General features: G+C 44.7%; 1 protein-coding gene across 1 annotated transcript in view; it reads right to left on the reverse strand.

The window, feature by feature from the left end:
• Positions 1-22500, reverse strand: part of LOC147013531 (E3 ubiquitin-protein ligase TRIM33-like) — a gene marked incomplete at its 3' end in the record, with an annotated part of 165423 nt that overhangs the window by 31964 nt on the left and 110959 nt on the right. The window contains exon 13 of the mRNA XM_085853486.1: positions 7059-7519. Within this exon, the coding sequence (XP_085709612.1) occupies positions 7059-7519 (461 nt within the window). The remainder of the gene's footprint in view (positions 1-7058; positions 7520-22500) is intronic.

Raw genomic sequence — 22500 nt, forward strand, 5'->3', positions numbered from 1 at the left:
GTGCGGAGTGGAGTCGGGAGGCGAGGGCGTACAGGTGGTTTGCTGCAGTCGGCTGAGGAGAATTGGGGAAGAGACCGAAGAGCTCGGGTCCGAGGCAAGGAAGACGGCGGTCGGCGACGAGGTCGCGGTGGAATCGCTCGTCGCGGGACCCAAGCAAGCCAGCTATACTCTTTCCCCAGAGCATCAACAATTCCCCCCCTTATACATATATATATATATATATATACATATATATATACATATATATACATATATATATATATATGCATGCCTGTCTGTTTGTTTGTCTGTCATGTTATAACTTGAGAATGGATTTCAATAAATCGAACTATGGTGGATTTAGGGAACTCCCTCGAAGGTTTGTGACAAATTTTTTTTTTTTTTTTATGGGTATATGGGCACACGTAGTGAAAATGCAAATGCCAACTTGTGACGTTGATTATCTCCTTCGCTCCCAGGAATCATTTTTCTTCTTGCCCTATTGATTAGCCATCACAGCAAAGATTGGTATTTCCGTCAGTGAAGTGACGGGTCATATATTCTTGTGTGCTAAAATTAAGATCCCATTGAGAATACCCATTTTCTTTATAACATCCATTTTCTTTGTTATATTATATACATTTTCTTTGTTACATTTGTTGAAGTATAAAATCCAATTCCTTCACTTGTGTAAGCAGCAAAACATTAAATAATAAATAAATACGAACCTGCCCTTATGTGTTTAGCTTAAGCTTCACTGATCTTGTGAAAGTTGTCAACAAAGGGCCTTTGTGGTTAAGAAGTTGTGAGTTATTAGGAAAGAGCCCGTATGGTTAAAGAGTTCTTGGAAAAGGACCTTGGTTTCCTACAAACACCCATGTCCAAGGACAGTGCTTGCCAGATTAATAAAGTTGATTGGTTTGAAGTTTGATGCTGCAAAGCATGTTTGTGCTCATTACTTGGTTTGCTCGCCTGGTGTTGGCTTAGTGGTTAGGGTGGCGGCTTGGGATCCTCGGGTCCTGAGTTCAATCCCCGTTGGCCACTGAATTAATACACCAGGAGGTTGACTCAGCCTGTCATCCTTCCGAGGTCGGCAAAATGAGTACCAGTGTACTGGTAAGGGGGACACTGCATCAGCGGCATAGTCGCGTCCCAACCAATGATGCAACCAGCAGCCAAAGGCTGCACTCGATAGAGAGAGAGAGAGAGAGACTTGGTTTGCTTTGGTAACATCTGTTGTTTTCACCAAAAGGCTTGACAACAGTAAAAAAAAGTGCATGCCTTTTTAGTTTTTCCATGTTAAAAGTATTTCTAACTTTCCTTATCAGCAAGCAGGATGACGATACACTTCTGCTTTCTTTTGTATAAATTACGCTCTGGGTCAAACTGCAATTCAAAGAGGGTTCCACCATTGCTGGAGTGCCTTCTCTCCATTCGCATGTTTAACTGTTTCAACTCTGTTAAAAAATAAACTGCTAAAAGAACCTGTGAATGAGTTTTTTTTCACAGTTTCATATGCCTTCCACTTCTTCATGATTATGTTGACTGTGCTCCAAGGGATAGTCAAGGGCTTTGAAATATTCTTATACCCATCCCCTGATCAGTGCCTTTCCAGAACTTTATCCCAGAAGTGTATTGAAAGCTCCTTCGTGCTCATGGTTAAGTCTTTGCTGTGAAATGCACGACCCAGCAGAGAAACCTACAGGAAGAGCCGATTTTATTCTGAAATAATCAGAATCACGACAATTTAACACAGGTGGAGGTCAATTAACTTGGTGTGTGACTTTGAAGGTGATTGGTTACACCTGAGCTAATTTACAATTGCTGTTATTAGGGGGGGTAGATACTTATCCAACCAAGATATTCTAGTTTTGTATTTTTATTAACTTTCTGAAATTTGTAGAATTTGTGGGTTACGATGTGTAAATAAAGGTGGAAAAAGTATGATTTAATGCAATTTAATTCCAGGCGAAAGGCAACAAAAGGTGAAAATTTTGAAGGGGTGTGTAAGACTTTCGATTGGTGCTGCAAATAAAAGGAATAATTCTCATCGCACATACACCTCCGACATGGCGGCGGTGGGAGACAAGGTGGGAGGAGGATCATCCTGCTGCAAAGCAAAGGTGGAGTACACAGCGCCGATTGATTCTGAGCATGTGCATACAGCACAAACAATGGCAGTGGGTGTGTACACCCAGTGAGCAATGTGTGTAATGGACTTTGTTCATTTTTACAGGTAAATTTTTCTACTGTCGAAACAGGTCTATAGCATATCAGCGCTCTCCAGAGCAGTGCTAAGCGAGGTATTACTACTATAATAAATTTGAGAGGGTTCGGCACAGGTACAAAATTGCAAATAGCACATAACAGGGTGGAGACGATTCTCCCGTGACAAATTTAAGCGATTAAGCAGATGTTTCAAAGATGAAGTCAAAACGACAACAGAAAGAATATCGTCATTTGTTACGACAGCAATATCGAGATCAACACTGTCAAACACAGGAATGAGATCAAAGCTCATGATTTTCCAACATGATATACCAACAACATTCTTTGGTGTTTTTAACTTGAAACTACAAATGTGCAGATTATTATTTGAAACCTATTAATAAAGAAACTGCAACACATCCATTCAAAACAATGCAATATATATATATATATATATATATATATATATATATATATATATATATATATATATATATATATATATATATATATATATATATATATATATATATATATATATATATATATATATATATATTTACGATTGTGGGGGTAGATGGAAGAGTTTGAGGGGGAATTTAGCATTGTGTGGAGTTGCTTGGTCCGTGGATGGGTAGAAAGCATCTCGATGTGTCTAAGTTAGGGAATCTGTGAGCTTAAGTGTTATGTGTCACCACATGAGGGGTGATGTGGTGTTAATTCGCCGAGGGAGTGAGAATAAGTTCCCCAGTATGTGATTGCCCTCTGTGATTTTCCCTATGTTTTTATATGTCAAGATCGGCAATAAAGGTGGGGAACACATCCCTAAAACCACAACAAACGGGCAGAAAGCCCCGCCTTCTGGGTTTGGTGCATGCAGGCCATGCCCCAGAGGCAGAGGATTGTGAAACACAAGACGACTGAAGAAGAAGAGGACATGAGAGGCTTCCTACTGCTTTGGACGGGAGATCGGCAGAGCGCACACACGAGGACAGTGTGAGGAACGCATGAGGCAGGTGGCGCTTTTGAAGAGGATTGGAGTTGGCTTGCACACTCTTGGAAAGAGGAAGGCTGGCATATTTTGAGAGGCATCGGACTCGGTAGGCTTTTGCATTTTTAGCCGTGATTGACGTGGAGGCACGAGGTGCAGTCGTAACAAACAGACCCCGAGCCTTGTGTGTCATAAGCCGTTACACTGAGGCTTTGAGACTTTATGTGGAGTGCCACTCACAGATTGCCTGGCGTACATCTGCCCTGATATGAGAGAAGTGACGGCGCCATTTGCATGCGACTGCACGTGCGAATAAAAGCTCCTCCATTCCAAGTTCCACAAGGATCAGCTCTGGGCCAAGCTAAGTAAAGCAATAGTTTGGAAGAAGGGTTTTTCTTTTTATCTTGTTTCCCCCCGTATGTGAGTCTGTGTGTGTGAAGCCTCGACAGCAGGGTTTATTTATTTCATATCATTATCATTTCGTTTTGAGTTATCGTCCTTTGTGAATATGTGTTTTCATTTTCATGAAATGTATTCCTTTTAAGACACTGTGGCATTGTGCTGTCCTGCTCCTGGGTGTATCGACTCTTCGCCATTATGCCCCGTTAACGCGCACACATTAATCTCTGAGTCTCAATTGAAGCCTTGAAGAGAGAAGCTTTGCCATCCATCCAGGTAGGGTTTTAACTCCCTGGACACGACAATATGCACGCGCGCGCACACACACGCGCACGCACGCACGCACGCACGCACGCACGCACACACACACACACACACACACACACACACACACACACACACACACACACACACACACACACACACACACACACACACACACACACACACACACACACACACACACACACACACACACACACACACACGCTCCAGCATAGGCAAGGCTGTTAAATGAGCTCGAGAGGCCCTCCCGAAATCACCGAGGAAAAGCAAAGCTGTTATCAGACGGCTTGCTGTCGGAAACGAACCGACCCGACATGAAGTTGACACGGAAAGCATGTATGCTCCTGAGCACAAAGTTCCTGCCGATGTTCGTGATGCTGTTAAGAAATTTTATGAGCAGCCCGATATTTCATAGATATCGCCAGGGAAGAAGGACTTTGTGATCATTAAGACTCGGAAGTGGAAGGACAAGGTTCAAAAGAGTTTCTTAATGATGACAATACGAGAGGCATACAGTTTTTTTTGTGAGAAATATACAAACATCAAGATCGGCTACTGCAAATTTGCGGCACTTCGTCCAGCCAATGTATGCCTCAATTCAAAGTTTCCGCACAATGTCTGCCTCTGCAGATATCACGAAAACATGCGCCTCTTATTGGAGGCCTTGTCATCTCATGTACCTGGACTTTCGACCAACTTTCGTGAATTCCTTGGAAGCATTGTATGTGATCAGGATTCGGACAACTGCATGACAGGAAAATGTCAGGAATGCCATACCAAGTTTGCCACAGTGTATTCTGTCGACGACGAAACAGCTAACTTGCCGCTGAAATGGTTTCAGTGGGAGACAATTGAGCAGCGGGCCACAAAAGTAGCTAAAGATGGGACTGTGCAGGATGCCCTGCATGAGATATGCAAACTTCCCGACTTCAGATTGCACTCATTCATCAAGAGGAAGCAGAGCTACTTGTTTGAAGATAGAAGGAAGGCAGTTGATGGTGATCGCGTTGTCGTCCAGGTCGATTTTGCGGAGAACTATGCTGCGATAGAACAGAATGAAATCCAGAGTGCTCGTTGGAGCCACGTCCAAGTCACTCTATTCACAGTGTGTGCCTGGATTGATGTTAATGTTACCGAGTCTTTCGTTATTGTTAGCAATGACCTCCAGCATGGCAAATATGCTGTTCATACCTTCCTGTCCAATATCATCACCACACTGATATCACGCCACCCCAGGATTAGGGCGATTGACTTTTTTTCAGATGGGGCAGCCAGTCAATTTAAACAGAAATTCTTGTTTTCCAATCTAACATTCCTTCAAGAATTGTTCAAGATTCAATTATCCTGGAATTACTTGCCACATCTCACGGTAAGGGCGCTGTTGATGGTGTAGGAGGTGAGTTAAAGAGGAGAGTTTGGTTCGCAAATCTGGCTGGGGGATCCTGTATCTGATGCAGAATCCTTCGTCCGTGTAGTAGCGGCACAGTGCAAAAGGATCGAATTTTTATTCATGGCAGCAGGAGACATTCAGAAGTGCCAGTCGCAATTGGACTAGCGCTGGCAGTTAGTGACTCGCTTCCAAAAACACACCAAATACACTGTGTGAAACCTGTGAGTAAATATGTTGTGAGCGCTTCTATGTACTCAACAGCAGAACAATTTGAATTGGTGAGTCTTCACCCCGAGTGCCATGTATCATCCTTGGAATGTCAAAACACTGCCAGTCCAGCACCTGCTGAGCGTCCCAGGTGAGACAGTCAACCCCAAGTGCACCCTGGTGACTTTGTGACTGTGCAGTATGTCACAAAAAATCGAAGAAGTTGTTTGTTGGCCAGGTAACTCAGATAGTAGATGATGGTTGTTTAGAAGTATCATTTATGTGAAAAGCGGACCTATCTGATTTGGCATATACATTCCCAGAGGTGGAAGATAAATCCTGGATTGACTCTAACCAAGTCGTCAGATTCCTACTTCAGCCATCCCTCGACCATCGCAATCATCATGTCTTTGCTAAATGTCCTTTGGGAAACGGAACCTTTTGCAGGACAGTCATGTGAAGTTTTGTGATGTGGCCAACTGATTAATTCCAAACTTTGTTTTGTTTCTGGTCATCCACTCGTAAATTGTTATCAATTTCTTTTGTCTATTTCTTGAATTTTGTATATGTTTATTGTAAATTTTCTCAGTTCAGATTTTTAATTTTTATTATTTTCTAATGTGTTAGATGTTGAAACGTTCAAGTGCAACGCCAGCACAAGTCAGCTGGGTTCAGACTGAAAGTCTGGCGTAATCTAAAAATGATTTGTTGCTTTGGGAGAAATCTCAAAATTGACTCGTCACTCTGTAACAGGATTTTTCGTCACTCCGTAATGGGACTACTGTAATTATTTCAGAGTAATTAGGTCATGTCTGGAATTTTGAAACCACTGTACTGAAGGTACAACTATTAGTGTATCTTCCGAGTATTTCATTACAATTTTATAACTATTGTGAGAGCAGAGTTTTCAATAAATGTTGTTATTGTTTAATAAATGACAAAAGACAGTGTCACTCCGTAACACAGTTTTTGAATGTTAGTTACTTGACAATGGTCCAACTTGCAGGAACTACATTAATATCTCTGTAAAGTGCAACTCTTCCTTTGCAATATGATATATAGAGAGTAGGTACTCATGGCTCTATCGTTGTGCAAGAGCAATCAAAGTTCAGAAAAATGACTCAAAGTGTCACTCCGTAACATCGTAGAATTGCCCAAGTACTGTACAATAAACCCTGTATATTAAAAGAGTGCAAGAACAATGCTTCACTGGGAAGGGGTAAAGTGACGTTCAGGCCACCCTGTGCGCACGCGCACACGCGCCCGCGCACACGCGCCCGCGCGCCCGCGCACACACGCGCGCGCACACACGCGCGCGCACACGCGCGCGCACACACACACACACACACACACACACACACACACACACACACACACACACACACACACACGCACACACACACACACACACACACACACACACACACACACACACACACACACACACACACACACGCTCAATTTTCCAAGAAAGCCTCAATGGTACACCAGAACACCAGTAAATGTTAAACAAATTCATCACGATCCTTTACTTTATACCTCAAGTTCATCGCTTGGTTCTAAACAATAAAATTGATGACGATTAATGTTCAGCCTTACCTTGGAAAAGATAAAAGGCTGGGAACATGGCAGCTGAGATGGAACACCTTCGGACATCGATCACAACAAAGCAAATCCCCACCATTTTGGCAAACGCCACACCAGTCTTCGTTCGGATCGTCATATTTTCCTCCGACCCTGTCTGAATCGGAGTTAGGGGAAGGACCCTGGAGGCCCGGCTGGGGTTGCTCTCCCTCTCCCTCAGTCTCGCTCTGGTTTGAAGCAGGTGGAGTAAGGTTTGACTCGGGTGTGTTCACCTGGGGTGTGAAGGATTCAAGGAAATCGAAATACAAGTTGAAGTCAAGGGTGGAAACAGAACATTTAAAGAGAATATCAGGATGCAAGGGGAAGAATGGGAAACAAACAACAGTCAAGGCGAAACCAGGGAAAACTGAAGAGTCAGGACAGTTGCACCTAGTCATCACCAATGTGTTCGCACACCCTTCACTTACAGCTGCATGGTGTTACCTGTTCTTCCAACGCGTGTCAAATCATTCCTCAAATAACTTCAACCTTAACGCCGTTAGATCGACTCAAGATCGTGTCACACGCTTATGTGAATTGGACTGTGTAATAATCAGTCAGTGTAATAGTGTCTATTTCACAGCTATTTCTTCATATTGCATACATGGAGCCTCCCGTCTCGTCTCAGAAATCACATTCTGTGAGGTGGAAGGAAGACATTATTTACGAACCTGCATTATATTTGCCGTTTGAGCATGTCATGGAGTGCTGTGGTAAAATAAACTTTAATTGAACTGATAATGGGGTAAGATGCTAATTGGCCTTAGTAAAGCTTGTGTGCCAGAAATAATTTAATAAATATATACTGGGAAAACTAGCAGGGAGTTTTGTCCGCCGTGTGCACATTCCTCCTGATACTAAAAACCTTCTAACCCATATCCATACTCCGTTAGCCCACATATGCCCTGACCAAAGGGTCACATTCCCTCGACTCCCTCGTCCGGGCTATCTGGAACGAGGCTCAGATAAGGAGCCATTTTTAACCTCCGCCATCGAAGATGGACGGAGGTTACTGTTTTCACCCCTGTCTCTTTGATACTTATGAAATCTTTATATTTCGTAAGTATATTGATGACTTCCGTCCTCTGTTTGTTTGTTTGTGTGTGTGTGTGTGTGTGTGTGTTTGTGTATTTGTGTATTTGTTTGTAGGCACGATCACTCGAGAACGGAAGAAGCTACCAATGTCAAATTACACCACGTGATTCAGGAGGGCGATGCCTTGCGCTGATTAGATTTTGGTCAAAATCGGTCAAAGGTCAAGGTCACAGTGAGGTCAAACATAATTCCGTAAATTCATGTGGAGAAATGGAGTATTTTTGCTTCAGTCGACGTTACGAGTTCGTTTTAACTTCGATTTTAATTTTGTCTTCGGTTTTTGCAATCGCTTAGGACGCTTAACACTTGTTTGTCGAAATTCTGGAAAAATCGGATGTTTTGGAGACGTTTTAAGATTGTATAAAAAATATTTCACTCGCCACGTCACGGGTCGTCACGTGGTGCAGCGCGCTCGAGCAGAGGCGGCGTTGAGTCACGTAATGGTTTTCCATGTGCACGCTGATGGTGTTTTTGATAAGGATGGTGTTTAAAAGTAATTTTTTATCCCAATAAAGGTTATCGTCGCATGCCTGACTCGCTAAGCTGTCGGATTATGTAAAGATTGTTGGTGGATGGCCGAATATTACGGTTTTGTGACTGATAAAATAATATTAAATAATTGCGTCGAGAAATGGAGATTTTTGCTTCGGTCGACATTACGATTTTTGATGGTTTGGTCCAGAATCACCGTAGAAACTTCTGGTTTGCGTCGCTACCTTCTCTTGAGACAGCTTTTATTAGACAAGCTCAGAGGTCAAGTTGACAATTTCGTAAGTACCAGTCTATGACTGCTTGTTTGTTTGTTTGTTTGTTTGTTTGTTTGTTTGTGAACCGTATTACGGAAAAACTCCTGCACGGATTTCGACGAAACTTGGTGGGGGATTAGGTATGGTCATGCCATTAGATTTTGGACTTGGTTCAAAGTCCAATATGGCCGCTATGGCGGCCATTTTGAAAAAATATTTGAATTTTTGTTTTTGCATTTCTACATGTTTTAAGTGATTTCCAACCAAAGAAAAAAAAAATTTGTTAGAGAAAAAAAAAAAAAAATTTGCAACTTTTTTCAAAAAAATTTCGATTTTATTTGAAAAATATTTGATTTTTTTTTTTCATTTCTACATGTTTTAAGTGATTTCCAACCCCAAAAAGAATTTGTTAGAGAAAAAAAAAATTGCAACTTTTTTTTCAAAAAAAATTTCGATTTTTTGGGCATTTCTACATGCGCGTCGATCTCGTTTAGTTTATTCAATCGTGGTTCAGTAGAGTCTGATCTGTTTTGACCTACAATTAATAGGATATCAGGTTCACTTAAGGGACCCAGCAGTATTGGCGGCAGAGGTTTTGCACTCTACCGAGTGCTCCCCCTTGAGTTCATCCTGTGTTTGTGATTTTAAACCCTACCCATCTGTACTGTCTCAAGGCCTCTCTTCGCTTGTCATTGATCAGTTTTCTTGGAAATGATGTTTGAAGAGTAAACCACGCCTTGCTAAAATTACATATACACTCGATGTAACCTCACATGTAGTTAGAGATTGCTTGGAATTTGCAACAGGCTTTCTTTCCGCACGTGCGTCGCTTTTGTTTTATTTTACAAGAAACAACCTTAACTGGACTAGAAAATCTTTTCTGTTTTATAGGTGTTCAAAACTTCCTTGACAGAATCTGGCGCAGCGAGCAGGGCCTCTACCCGGCAGACAGCAAGCAACCGGCACCAAAGGGGATTAGGGACGGAGGTAAGAGACATATTAAATATCTTTTTAGAGGGTGAATTGCTGTGGCCGGGTAGCTTGCCCCACTTCTCTCTGTGTACATGGTCAAGCCCGAACCGAAATTTAAGGGTAAGGCTACAAAGTTGTTTATTGTATAAAATAAAGAGATCTGGAAATAGCGTTGGGGTGGCCCAGCATTACTCCATAAGAGGAAAGGAACTTAAAGTTCCTTTTGTTGGTTTAACATCTTGTCGGGTTTGGATCAAAGCGCCGAGTCACAGAGGTTGCGGGACGCGTTGTCCAGGGAGTTGTAGAACTGCCAAGTCGGGAAATGGCGGGGGCACTGTGTAGGAAATACAAGTCGCCGAGTCAAAGGTTGGCAGAGAGGTGCAAATCTTGCCACAGGGCTAGTGACCCGGGTGGAGCAGTGCACCAAGGTTGCGAGAACCGGGGGGCCATACGGGGTATGAGAAAGTTGCTGTGAACAAACGAAAGTCAAAAATAAAGTTTGATTTCTGAGGACTGATGAGTACTCGAAGCGACTCCAATTAAGAACATGGGAAGTCATCCATGAAAGCCGCAGGATAGCGATGCTCCCGCTAGCAGGTCAAACGCTGAATATATGAATAAGACCTATGGATCGTGTACTTCAAAAGATGTGAAGTTGTGGGCAGAGTGGACTGAAAGACAGAAATGAAATTTCCGTGAAGGAGGCACATTCCACCAGTGTAGATTAGAAAACTTGAAAAGAGAACTGGTGGAGAGAGAGAAAGATAAAACTACACGAAAGCTCGTGAATTGGAAAGTTTTAAGTAGATGGGCAGAAGAGAGCCTCAAAGGGGAAGAGCAATCGAAAAACGCAAGTACAAAAGGGGAGCTTACAAGATGCACAAGTCACTGTTAAAGAGGTACAGAAAATGCTACCGGTGATAACACCCCTCCCTCAGGGCTCTGTCACACCTTGACGTTTTAGCCAGCATATGGCAACGTATCAAAATTGATCTAAAACGCTGGTGTACGCTGTACTATTGATGTTTTTTTTCAGTTTTGGGTGAATTCATAACGAGTTGGACGTATGCATAACTTATTAGTAACGTACACAGAACGTTTTGATAACTTATAGATAACTTATACCAACGAATGCTTAGCGTGTTGTCGGCGTTCACAACCTATGCCCAACGATAGTCTAACTTATGCATAGCGTGGCAGCGTATCGCCAACGATCACGTGGCGTAGCCTATTAATAGGCTGCCGCTCAACAATTTAAATCATAACAGCACTAGAAATTGAAGTGTCAACATCACCGTCATGCCGAAGAAAAAAAAAAAAAAAAAAAAACATGGAGTCTGGAACACTGTGAAGCCCATTTTTATATACCAATTCCCCCTAAATGCTACCAATACGCCATTATACGGAAGCTGCAAGTTAGAAACACGTTCAGTAAGTTCTGTGGTCGTCCGGAAGACGTCAAATATGTCGACATACGTCAATATGCGTTGGAGATACGTTACACATAGGTTCAAAGCACGTTACTCATAGGTTAGAAATAAGTTTTGGGTATGCTAAACATTACCTCGACGTGTTTCGACTTATGAGTAACTTACAAGTAACGTGTGTCGACGTGTGTCAACGATCGCATAACGTGCCTATGCCTTATGGCCAGCGTATGCGGAACGTGCGAGTCATACATCGAAAAATTTTGAGCATGCTTAAAATTTGTCGACGAGCTCGGCGTACGATGACGTATGCCAGCGTGCTTCAGCGTGCTCTTAACATATACAAAACTTACCCGTAACGTATTCGACGTGTGCCAGCGTATTCGCCAAATTTTTCATACGTCGGCATACGCTGGCTAAAACGTCAAGGTGTGACAGGGCCTTCAGCAAGGAGTGTGGGGAGAAAACATCCAAATGACACCACAGCTAACAGAGGGGAGTGTGAAGGAGAGCACGACCTTTAAGGCCGTTGGGAATCCCTATAATATAAGGGAGTGGCAATAGAAATGCGAAAAATAATTGAAGACAGTAAACCGATTGAGACAGAGCCTGAGAAGGTGTGCCCAATGGTCGAACAGACGCTATATAATCCGGTAACGAATCAACATCAGACTTATTGAAATAATCGTCCATGGAACCAAAGTGATTTGCAAGCTTTGAAAATGCAGATGAAAGACTATGACGACAACCCACAGGGGTTTGTGGAACAAATATTGTCACATGTAAACTCCAACAGAGCTACGCATCAGGATGTGAAAGGGTTAATGGCAACAGCATTGCCGGAGAAAATATGGCAAAAAACAAAGGAGCTGTCACAAGGTGGCCAAATGCTCCTGCCGGTCAGGGAAAATGAAGTTGCCTAAAATGCCTGGCAACTGGAACTACTTGGACACTTGAGAGTAGTTATAAGTCTGCCTGAGGTAAACTGGGGAAAAATACAAGGCTGTCAACAAAAGAAGAAAAAGAACAGGAAGAGTTTATGCATAGATTGCGACAAGTTATTGTTCAGCACTCGGGGTTGGGCGTTGCAGCAATACCTGATGACTTGCTGCCTAATTTGTTTGTAGAGGGATTGCTGCGGCCGATGTCTAAAGAGATAAAGCTTGTGAAAATTGGGTGGCAGGCAGAAACACCAGCTCAGGTGCTGGCCACAGCAAGACATTGCTTTATAGCAGCAGAAAATAAATAAACCATTAAAACAGAGAATAGGTAAAAGAAAGCTGTGAAAAGACAGGCGAGAGGAGGAAGGTCAGTGGAATTTAAATGATTATCCACCATGGCCAAGAAGGGGGGAGATCCCAACAGCCCCACATGAAAGTTTAGTAGAAGAATCCGATGACGACGAGGTACCGGGATTCCCTCTGCCAATTGGGCAAGAACTTGAAAACAAAGCCAAAATGGAGGGGAGCAAAAATAGTGATCGAGCGCTGCCGCGAGGGCCTCCGAGTCCGCATGCTTGCTATAACTGTGGGAAAATGGGTCATTGGAGAAGGAATTGCCTGCATAACCAGCAGCAGAGCAGGAATTCCCAACCATGATACAGGGGACAGCTGGGAGAAAACCGACAAGCAAGACAGCAAGAGAAGCGGTATTGACAGTGCGAGAAAGAATTGACTTCCGAGCTGCCACGACTGACCCCTTCAGACGAGCCAACGTAAAATCTGAAGGTAAACGGGAAAAAATATTTTATTTCTGGGAGACGGGAGCTACCCCCTCAACAATTAGGAAAGATGCTATACCCAGGTCAGGTATGGGAGCATGTGCCAGAACAGTGCGTCGCTGCGTCCACTTTCCGCCAGTACTCAAGGGGCCTCCGTCTGGCCATCCCCCAGGCAGATGCCAGGCCCATCCCCATCTCCTTTAGATGATGGTCAACCTGCTACAACCACGAGGCACGTGGTCGGCCCACTGGCCTCCTCCACTCATGAGACTCCCTCGCTGAGAGAATCTGGTGAGCAGGATCAGAGTCAGGAAAACGAGCCACTTGTCCATACAGCCGCAATTGACGCTCACGGACTATGCAGGTAACAAATCTCATCCGAGTCTCTCTCAGCAACCACTCGTTGGACACAAAATCCGACCAGTGATAGCCAAGGATTCTCCAAAGAGACCTGGTACCAAAGGAATTAAGTCTCCGTCTCAGATCCTTGGTCAGAGTCCAAGTCTCGCATCCATAGAGCAAGACTGGAAGTACCAAGGACCTGAAGACTCGAACTTTCGTCCTCCCGCACAGGTACCGGCAGCGCCACACCCCATGATCCAGTGAATCCATGACTCCCCAGGCCCGACCCAGGCGTCCATTGACCTCTGACTCACAGCCAGCAGAGACATGAATATCACTGCCAAGGTAAGTGAATCTCTCCACGACCTCAACATCCTCACCACAAACAGACACAGACAGGACAGCAGCATCCAAGATGTCACCGAAAGCCTGGATCTTAGTTTTGACCCAAGAAACCCATAATCCCAGCGGCTCCGACTCCTCATTCAGCACCTCGAGGGCCCCCAAAAGGATATCTAAAGTCTCCACAAAGATGACTGCATCATCTGCAAAATCAAGGTCCGAGATCTTGACATTCCCAAACGATGCACCGCAGCTTGATCTCTCCGACATCCTCCCTAAAATCCAGTCCATACAAGTGCTGAAAAGTGTGGGGGCCAGTACACACCCCTGACAAACTCCAGTACCAACTGGAAATAAATCAGAGATGGTACCACCACACTTCACAGCACTCTCAGTACCAGAGTAGAGTTCAGACATCACATCGAACAGTTTTGGTGGCACCCCACGAAGACCAAGAATCCTCCAGAGGACATCCCGATTCACTGAATCGAACGCTTTACAGAGATCAACATAGGCTGCAAGCAGCCCCTGCCGAAACTCTCGTCTGCGTTCGGTGAGGACACGAAGAGCAATGACACGGTGAATCGTTGACCTCTTTCGTGTAAAGCCTGACTGCTCTGGACGCTGGTGCTCAAGCAGATGGTGGCGAACCCTATCAAGAATTATCGGAGCAAAGACCTTGCCCGGCACTGAGAGCAGCGTCACCCCTCAGTAGTTCTTGCAGTCTTGGCGATCACCCTTCCCTTTCCAGAGAGGAACAACAAGGCCCCTCTTCCAATCAGTTGGGATGATGCCTGTGTTCCAGGCAGAGCACAAAACTGCATGCAACGACACGAGTGCAGCATTTCCACCAGCCTTGAGAAGTTCAGCATGGATGCCACAGATCCCTGGAGCTTTGCCCCGTTTCAACTGGTTCACCGCAGCCCGTGTTTCCACAAGCGAAGGTGGACCACAGTTGATTTGAGGGTCAGCAACAGGGATTGTAACACCCTTGACGTCCAACTCGACAGCTGGGGGATCAGCCTGGTACAACCGCTCAAAGTAACCGGCCCAGCAGGCCTTCACTTCAGACTCCTCTGTCAAGAGCCTACCACTCTCTGCTCTAACTGCAGTGCTCTGAGAGATGGGCTTGGATGAACGCAATGCGCGAATTCCCCTGTAAGCGCGACGAGAATCACCTGTGAGCAGGTGATGCTCTACCCCCTCACAGATTCCTCGCACATAGGCCTCCTTGTCCACCCTCAGTGCACGTACAGTTTTACGCCTCAGCTCCCCGAACAGCTCAGCTCTGCCATTCAGCCTGGCCCTGCGACTCTGGTCAATGGTATCCAGTGTCCCTTGAGAGACAAAATTCTTCTTTGCCCTGCGGTGAGTTCCAAGACATCCACCGGCAACATCAAGGACGGTGGTCTTGAAGGCACTCCACAACTCTTCAGGACCCCCCAAAGCACCCAGACCCCCCAAGTATCCACTCAGCCTGTTCGCAAACGACTTCGCTACTCTCTCATCCCTGAGCTTGCCAACATCCAGCCTAGGCTGGGATGGTACCATTCTCCAGGATTTAAGGTGCAGCTTTAGAGTTGCTACAACAAGCCTGTGGTCAGTATTGAGGAACTGAGCACTCCGGTAGACCCTGCAGTTCTGGATCATCCTCCAACGACCGTCAATGAGGACATGGTCAATCTCCTTTGCCACTCCGCCAGCGTTGGAATACCAAGTCCAGCGATGAGCTTGTGGGCGCTGAAACCATGAACAAGCCACCCTAAGTCCATGACTTCTTGCAAAGTCAAGGAACTTAGTGCTATTCTGGTTCATAGTTCCTGACCCATGGGGACCAACACACACCTCATAACCATCCCTATCAGTTCCAGTCGATGCATTGAAATCCCCCAAGACGAGAAGTGTATCTCGTCTGGGGCACTGATCAACCACAGACTCGAGCGTGGCGTAGAATCCATCCTTCACGGAGAGATCACTCGCCTCAGTCGGAGCATAAACAGAGACCAGGGAAATGACACCGAACGAGTGACGAATCCTTAATCTCATAATACGCTCGTTGACCGGTGTTACCTCAATTATCATTGGGGTCAGCTTATTGGACACAGCCACAGCAACTCCTTGGGTATGGTAACCATCAGAGCGACCAGACCAATAGTAGGTGTAACCACCCACCATTATCTCACCGCAATCCGGTCTCCGAACCTCAGAGAGAGCTGCAATCCCGATGTCCAAACGCTTGAGCTCAGATGATAACAGAGACAGGTGATCATCCTCTCTTAGGGATAGGACATTCCAGGCACCCACCCGAAGGGACCGCCTCAGGTTAACCCAAGGAGACCGCCGTCTGGTGGACGACACCTCAGCACCACTCTGACACACTCTCCTGCAATTTGACCCAGGGATGTTACCCCGTGGTTTCCCTCCTATCATCAAAGATTGGGGGTCCCGAAGGCTTTGCCCCAATCCCGTCATCCGGTGAGCTGCCCTGCGAAGGGAAGCTGCACAGGAGGTACTCCCACGGAGTGGGTTTTCAGATTTTTCTTGCGTTTTTGTGTTTTGCGGAATGAAGGGTTTTACGGTGGCCAGAGTGCAAATCCTGCCACCAACCTCCTAATAAAAAAGTAACCCAACTGCAGGAGGACATCCGCAGACACAGTTGGGCACTAGATATGGATGGCCGTTAGCTCACAAGGAGCTCCTCCGCCCTTTGACAGGTTTTGTTTTTAATCCTGCTGGGTGTCCATATCCAAACACCCTCCTCACCAGAAAACCTGGTGGGGAAGATGGTTTAGTCGCCGACAACCCGACCATGGAACAGGTTAGTACAGGTTTCAATGGTACCTGTAGCAGGTCACAAATCTAACCTGACCTGACAGACTATATATACCCACTGCGCTATACTCACCGCGCCATTATCACAGCAGCGCGTGAACGTAGTGGGAATTTCTGGCGTAGCTGAAAAGATTCCAATCACGCAAAATGTAACTGTCGAGTATGCGCCTTTAGAGGCACGCCATGCTTTCTTGTTAGCAGTAAATACACCTGTGAATTTATTGGGATGGGATTTGCTTTGTCGCTTGGAGTGCACAGTGAGATGTATGCCAGATGGGGTGTACTTAGATATTCCAAAGATCAAAGAAGCAGAAACCTTCGAGATGCTATCACGATCAATAGGACCTGTCGTGTATTGGTGGCCTGAGGAAGTGTAATAGGACCTGAGGGAAATGTTTGGGAGAAAACTGAGCAGAATCGAGCAGAGTTAAAAAACCAATTCCCCATTTAGCGCTTTGGTTGGAGTCTCAACACAAAAATATGGCAAAATGGGTAGAACCAAAACACTGCATGGCATACGATGACGCTTCGGGAGAGGACGAAAATTATGAAAATCGAGGACAAAATGCGCTCCGGAAGGAGTTTAGCATAGAAACTGCTGATTTCTTGATGGGAAAAGAAGAAGTAGGATTGGAAGTAAGAACTACACAAGAACAGTGTGACTTGATGCATCAACCAAGAATGTAACGCCGCTCATTACATTGATAGTCACAAAAGTACACAGAGCTAAGGAAATTGGGCCGATTATTACGCGACGAAAAAGGTCGCCAAGAAAGTACTTATGTCAGGAGCGGCGCCAAAATTTGAATCGCATAGAAGGGGATGAAGGGTACATGTAGGAACAACCTCTCATGGACTCCATAGCCATTTTTGAGTGGATAAGTAAGCTTCCATTTCGAGAAATGTTATCAAGGGAGGAGAAAGAGGAACTCTTGGCACAGCTACCCGAGAGATTATGGACGACACACCCAAACGACGTAAGGAGAATAAAAGATGCGGAGCCAGTGCATATTATGGTGGACAAAGTCAAGCCCCTACCTCATATTCAACAATATCCTATCCAGGAGGAGGATAAAAAATGGATCGCCCCAGTAATTGCAGCATTACTTGAACAGGGAGTAATTAGAGAAACTGTCAATGAATGTAATACACCAATTTTGCCTGTAAAGAAACCAGGGAAACAGACAAGGGAGTTTGTGCAGAACTTAAGAACAATTGACAAATGCAGTGTCGATTCACCCTGTAGTATCGAACCCTGTGACTATATTGTCACCAATTCCATCTAATATGGTGTGCGACTCGGTGATTGATTTGTGCAGCACGTTCTTTTCCATGCCAATCCACGAGGAATCACAGAACCTGTTTGCCTTAACTTATGAGGGGGTGCAGTGCACTTGGAGGTACTGCCACAAGGGGTTGCGGATAGCCCGACATTGTTTTCGCGAGCACTCCATAATGATTTGAATAACATAGTGCTTACCGAAGCGTCTACTTTGGTACAGTAAGTAGATTATTTGCTGATTTGCTCAACGTCAGAAGATAATTGTAAAAATTACCCCCGTGTGGGGGTGACGGTCATCTCTATAATACCACAAGTTCTCAATGTTCAGTCATGACCGAAGACTACTGCGCAGCTCGACTGCGCAGTTTGGTTAAAGATGACTCGGCATTTTGGCGCGCGCACGAAATTATATTTTGAAAATAAATGCCGACGTTTACATTTTGGGTTTTGAAACTTTTTCACCTTCGGCGGAAAATGTATAAATATAAAAGGCTAAAAATGTGTTTTATATTTATATTTCATTTCTCCTTCCTTCCTTCTTTGCGAATCGCATCGGCGTTTTTGGCCATCTTCCAGATCACGTCACGATAAAACGGGAAGGAAATTCAAAAATCTGTCCGGTTAGATACAAGATAATATTTTTTACTATCATAATCAATAAACAGTTGCCGAATATCTTGTAGAATGGCAGACTAGGTCGGTTTTGAAAATGGCGATTTTTATAACTTACGTGACCTTGACCCTGACCTTGAACCCGGACAAAAGTTATATCGTTGTGCAACACTCATCGACCTCTACCCACATACTAAGTTTCATCAAGATCGTAAAGAAAAATTGTTGACGGGCGGACAGACGTATGGACGGACGGACATTTGGTCCGGCTTTATTAGATCATCTCGGTAGAGATGACCTAAAAAGGAGACATTGACCTATCGAAGAGTGCAAGCTGACAAAGGCCATAAAGTGTCGAAGGATAAGTTGCAGTTATGTGAAACCCAGGTAATATACCTAGAACATGTACTACGTGGAACCTCAAGGAGATTGTCAGATGGCAGGGTGCGGGCTATCTTGAACGTCCAAAAAAACCAAAAGAAAGAAAGAAATGAGACGTTTCTTGGGGGTGGCCGGATATTTTAGACAATGGGTACCTGAATATGCAGTGCAAGTTAGACCACTGTTAGACATGATGCTGGACAAAGCGCCGGAGCCGGTAGAGTGGACACAACAGGCTGAAGAGAACTTTGGTAAGGTCAAAACAGCTCTGTCGACAATGCCAGCCTTGGGCTTGCCAAATTATGAGAAGACGTTTTACCCATACACCCATGAAAAAGATGGATTTGCACAAGCAGTACTAACAGCCGCATGGTGATAAAATGTGTCCATTGGTGTATTATAGTATGAAACTAGACCCGGTAGCGCACGGGTTTTCACCATTTTTACGGGTGGTAGCGGCTGCCTCATATGCGGTACATGCCACTAGTAAGATCGTAATGACATCACCTTTAGTCCTACAGGTTCCGCACTGTGTAAGTTCTGTACTGCTAAAGGCAAAAACACAACACCTATCGGCAGTCAGAGCGATGACGTATGACTGAGTGCTAATTCAAGCAAAGAATATAGTCATTGAACGATGTCCTGCATTGAACGCAGCCTCTTTAATGCCAATTGCAGATGATGGGGAAGAACATAATTGTGAGGACGTAATGATGGAGACCGCTACTTCCCAGACAGACTTAAAGGACATCCCGCTACAAAACCCCAAAATGATGGACTTTGTGGAAGGCTCGTCAACAAGAGCAGCAGACGGGTCCTTACTGTCGGGATACGCGGTGTGCTCTGAAAGTGACGTTTTGGAAAGTGATAAGCCACCCCGATATTATTCTGCACAACAGGCAGAGCTATGTGTGCGTATCGTGGCATGTAACTTAGCAGAGGATAAGAGCATAACCATATGTACAGATTCCCAATATGCGTAGAGGGTGGCACATGATGTAGGAGTACTTTGGAAAGTAAGGGGATACATAACATCATCAGGTACTCCAGTCAAAAACGGTAAATTGACATCGAAACTGTGAGAAGCTATTCACTTACCAAAACAAATGGCGGAAGTAAAGTGCCGAGCGTATACGAAACAAAGAGATATGGTCTCGAAAGGAAATGCTTTTGTTGATACAGCGGAAAAAACAGGCAGGGAAATCGCAACAAATAGCAAATATGCTCGCCAAAGTGAAAAATGAGGAACGGGCGCCGACTACCGACGATATCGCAGCACTACAGGAGGCAACTGAGGCAAGCAAAAGAGCCAAGTGGGAGAAAACAGGATGCTGCTACAAGGTGGAAACAAAGCTCTGGGTTTCAATGGAGGGTAAGGTAGTTGCCCGAAAGGCGATTTTGCCATGGCTTGCTCGTTTGCTCACGTGGCCACTTCCATGAGCCAAACGGGGGATGCAGATGGAGGTGCCACTACATGGCACGCTCCGGGGTTTACAGCCGTGGCAGAAAATTTTTGTGGAGGCTGTGTGTATTGTCAACAACATAATGTTGGTAAAGTGTTTAAACAACCGGAAGGAGCACATCCTCTGCTGTGGGGGGCTTTCGTGCATATTCAAATGGACTTTGTAACCATGCCAAAATGTTGTTATTACAGTTACATCTTGGGGGTGGTAGATATGTTCACCAAATGGACTGAATCATTCCCATGCAGAACATGTGATGCAAGGATGGCGGCAAAGCTTTTGCTTAAAGAATACATTTGCAGGTATGGAATACCTTACAAAATATCTCGTGATAAAGGATCACATTTCACATCCGATATTACTGAGGAACTCTGCAATGCTTTGCAAATAAAACAACACTTCCACTGTCCATACCATTCTGAGTCTGCAGAGCAAGTAGAGTGCCAGAATGGCATACTTCAGAACAAACTTCCTAAAACATGTAATGAACTTAAGGGGGAGCACTCGGGAGAGTGCAAAACCTCCGCCGCCAATACTGCTGGGTCACTCAAGTGAACCTTGTATCTTATTCATTAAATATGTCAACAGTGCTGACAGAGTTATAGTTCTTTTCTCCAACATTTTTTTTTTGGGGGGGGGGGGGGGTTGGAAATCACTTAAAACATGTAGAAATGCAAAAAAAAAGAAATCGAAATTTTGTTGAAAAAAAAGTTGCAAAAAATATTTTTTTTCTCGAACAATTTTTTTGGGGGGGTTGGAAATCACTTAAAACATGTAGAAATGCAAAAAAAAAAATTTTCTCGAACAATTTTTTTTTGGGGGGGGGGGACCAAGTCCAGAATCTAATGGCATGATCCTTGGACCATACCTCACCCCCCCCCCCACCAAGTTTCGTCGAAATCCGTCGAGGAGTTTTCCCGTAATACTGTTCACAAACAAACAAACAGAAAGGGGTGAAAACAGTAACCTCCGTCCATCTTCGAAGATGGCGGAGGTTAAACAGGTTTGAAATGGCCGGAGGCTATTCCTCAACGGAAAACAGGCGCAGCGGACTGTCCCCACATGAAATACTGATGGGAGGCAAATGCGAGTACTGGAAAACAGCTCCATTAACCCTGAAACAAATGGACATACATATGATGAATGACATAATGATTAACTTTTATGTTGCCTGAACAAGGATCGTCAAGGAATTCCACATGCAGGTCAAACAAGCGCAACCGGAACCAACTGCCGAGGAAAACCACGGCATTCAGCCTGACGACTGGGTATACATCAAGATGTTCAAGCGGAAGAACGCACTAAGGGCACGTTGGACAGGACCCCACCAGGTACGATTGGTTACCCACACAGCTGTCAAGTGCGAAGGTAAGCCATCATGGACTCACGCATCTCATTGGAAAAGAGCAAACAGGAAACCGTAAGGACAATAGAAGAAAGCCGCAAGTGGGATAAGCGTTACCAAAGGTTTATGGCATGTGTTGCAGTGTTTCTAGTCGGCATGGTCATCATTGTGATAACATGAATGATAACAGAGAGTGAGAGCATTATTGGAATGCCAGGGAGAGTAGAATGTTCAGTAGGACCAGAGCAGGGGAAACAAGGAATGGGTCATGATAGAGTAAGAAGGAAAAAGGAGATGAGCATCGGGACCGATTACATGAGAAAAGCGTGTATGGGATAAATATCTTTTTGACCCTGTCACACAATTATGCAATGAAGGAAAATAAGGCGAAGTGTTGGGTATGTGCTCACCTCCTGCACTCTTAAAGAACAGGATTGCCATTAGCGGTGATCCTATTTGAGGAAATTGATTACTGCAGAGCCGGCCTAATGGTACAATAACTTTGCCCTGAATAGAACAAGCAATGAGTCATGTACTAGCTTTGCGGGTGGGTGGTAACCTACTTACAGCTTAGTGAAGAAACCCCCGTATTTTAGGATTACGTACAAACGAGCTGGTTTCCTTTGCTTGACCTGGACGAATCCTAGCAGCACATTTTATGCAGAAGATTCCACCTGTAATTCATCAACAGAGAGAAACGACATCGCAGATAACCAAAAGGGCAAAAATGGAACGTATGCTAAAGTAGCAACGGCACGGCACATACTTTGTATGCGGGTTCAGAGGCTATCCTTGGTTGCCACTTAATTGGACCAGGTCCTGCTACTTGGGTTATGTCGTGTCACATCAACATCTGATC

The sequence above is a fragment of the Eptatretus burgeri genome, chromosome 14, assembly GCF_056783735.1.
Source record: "Eptatretus burgeri isolate ZD-2024b chromosome 14, Ebu_testis_v1, whole genome shotgun sequence".
Classification (NCBI taxonomy): Eukaryota; Metazoa; Chordata; class Myxini; order Myxiniformes; family Myxinidae; genus Eptatretus; species Eptatretus burgeri.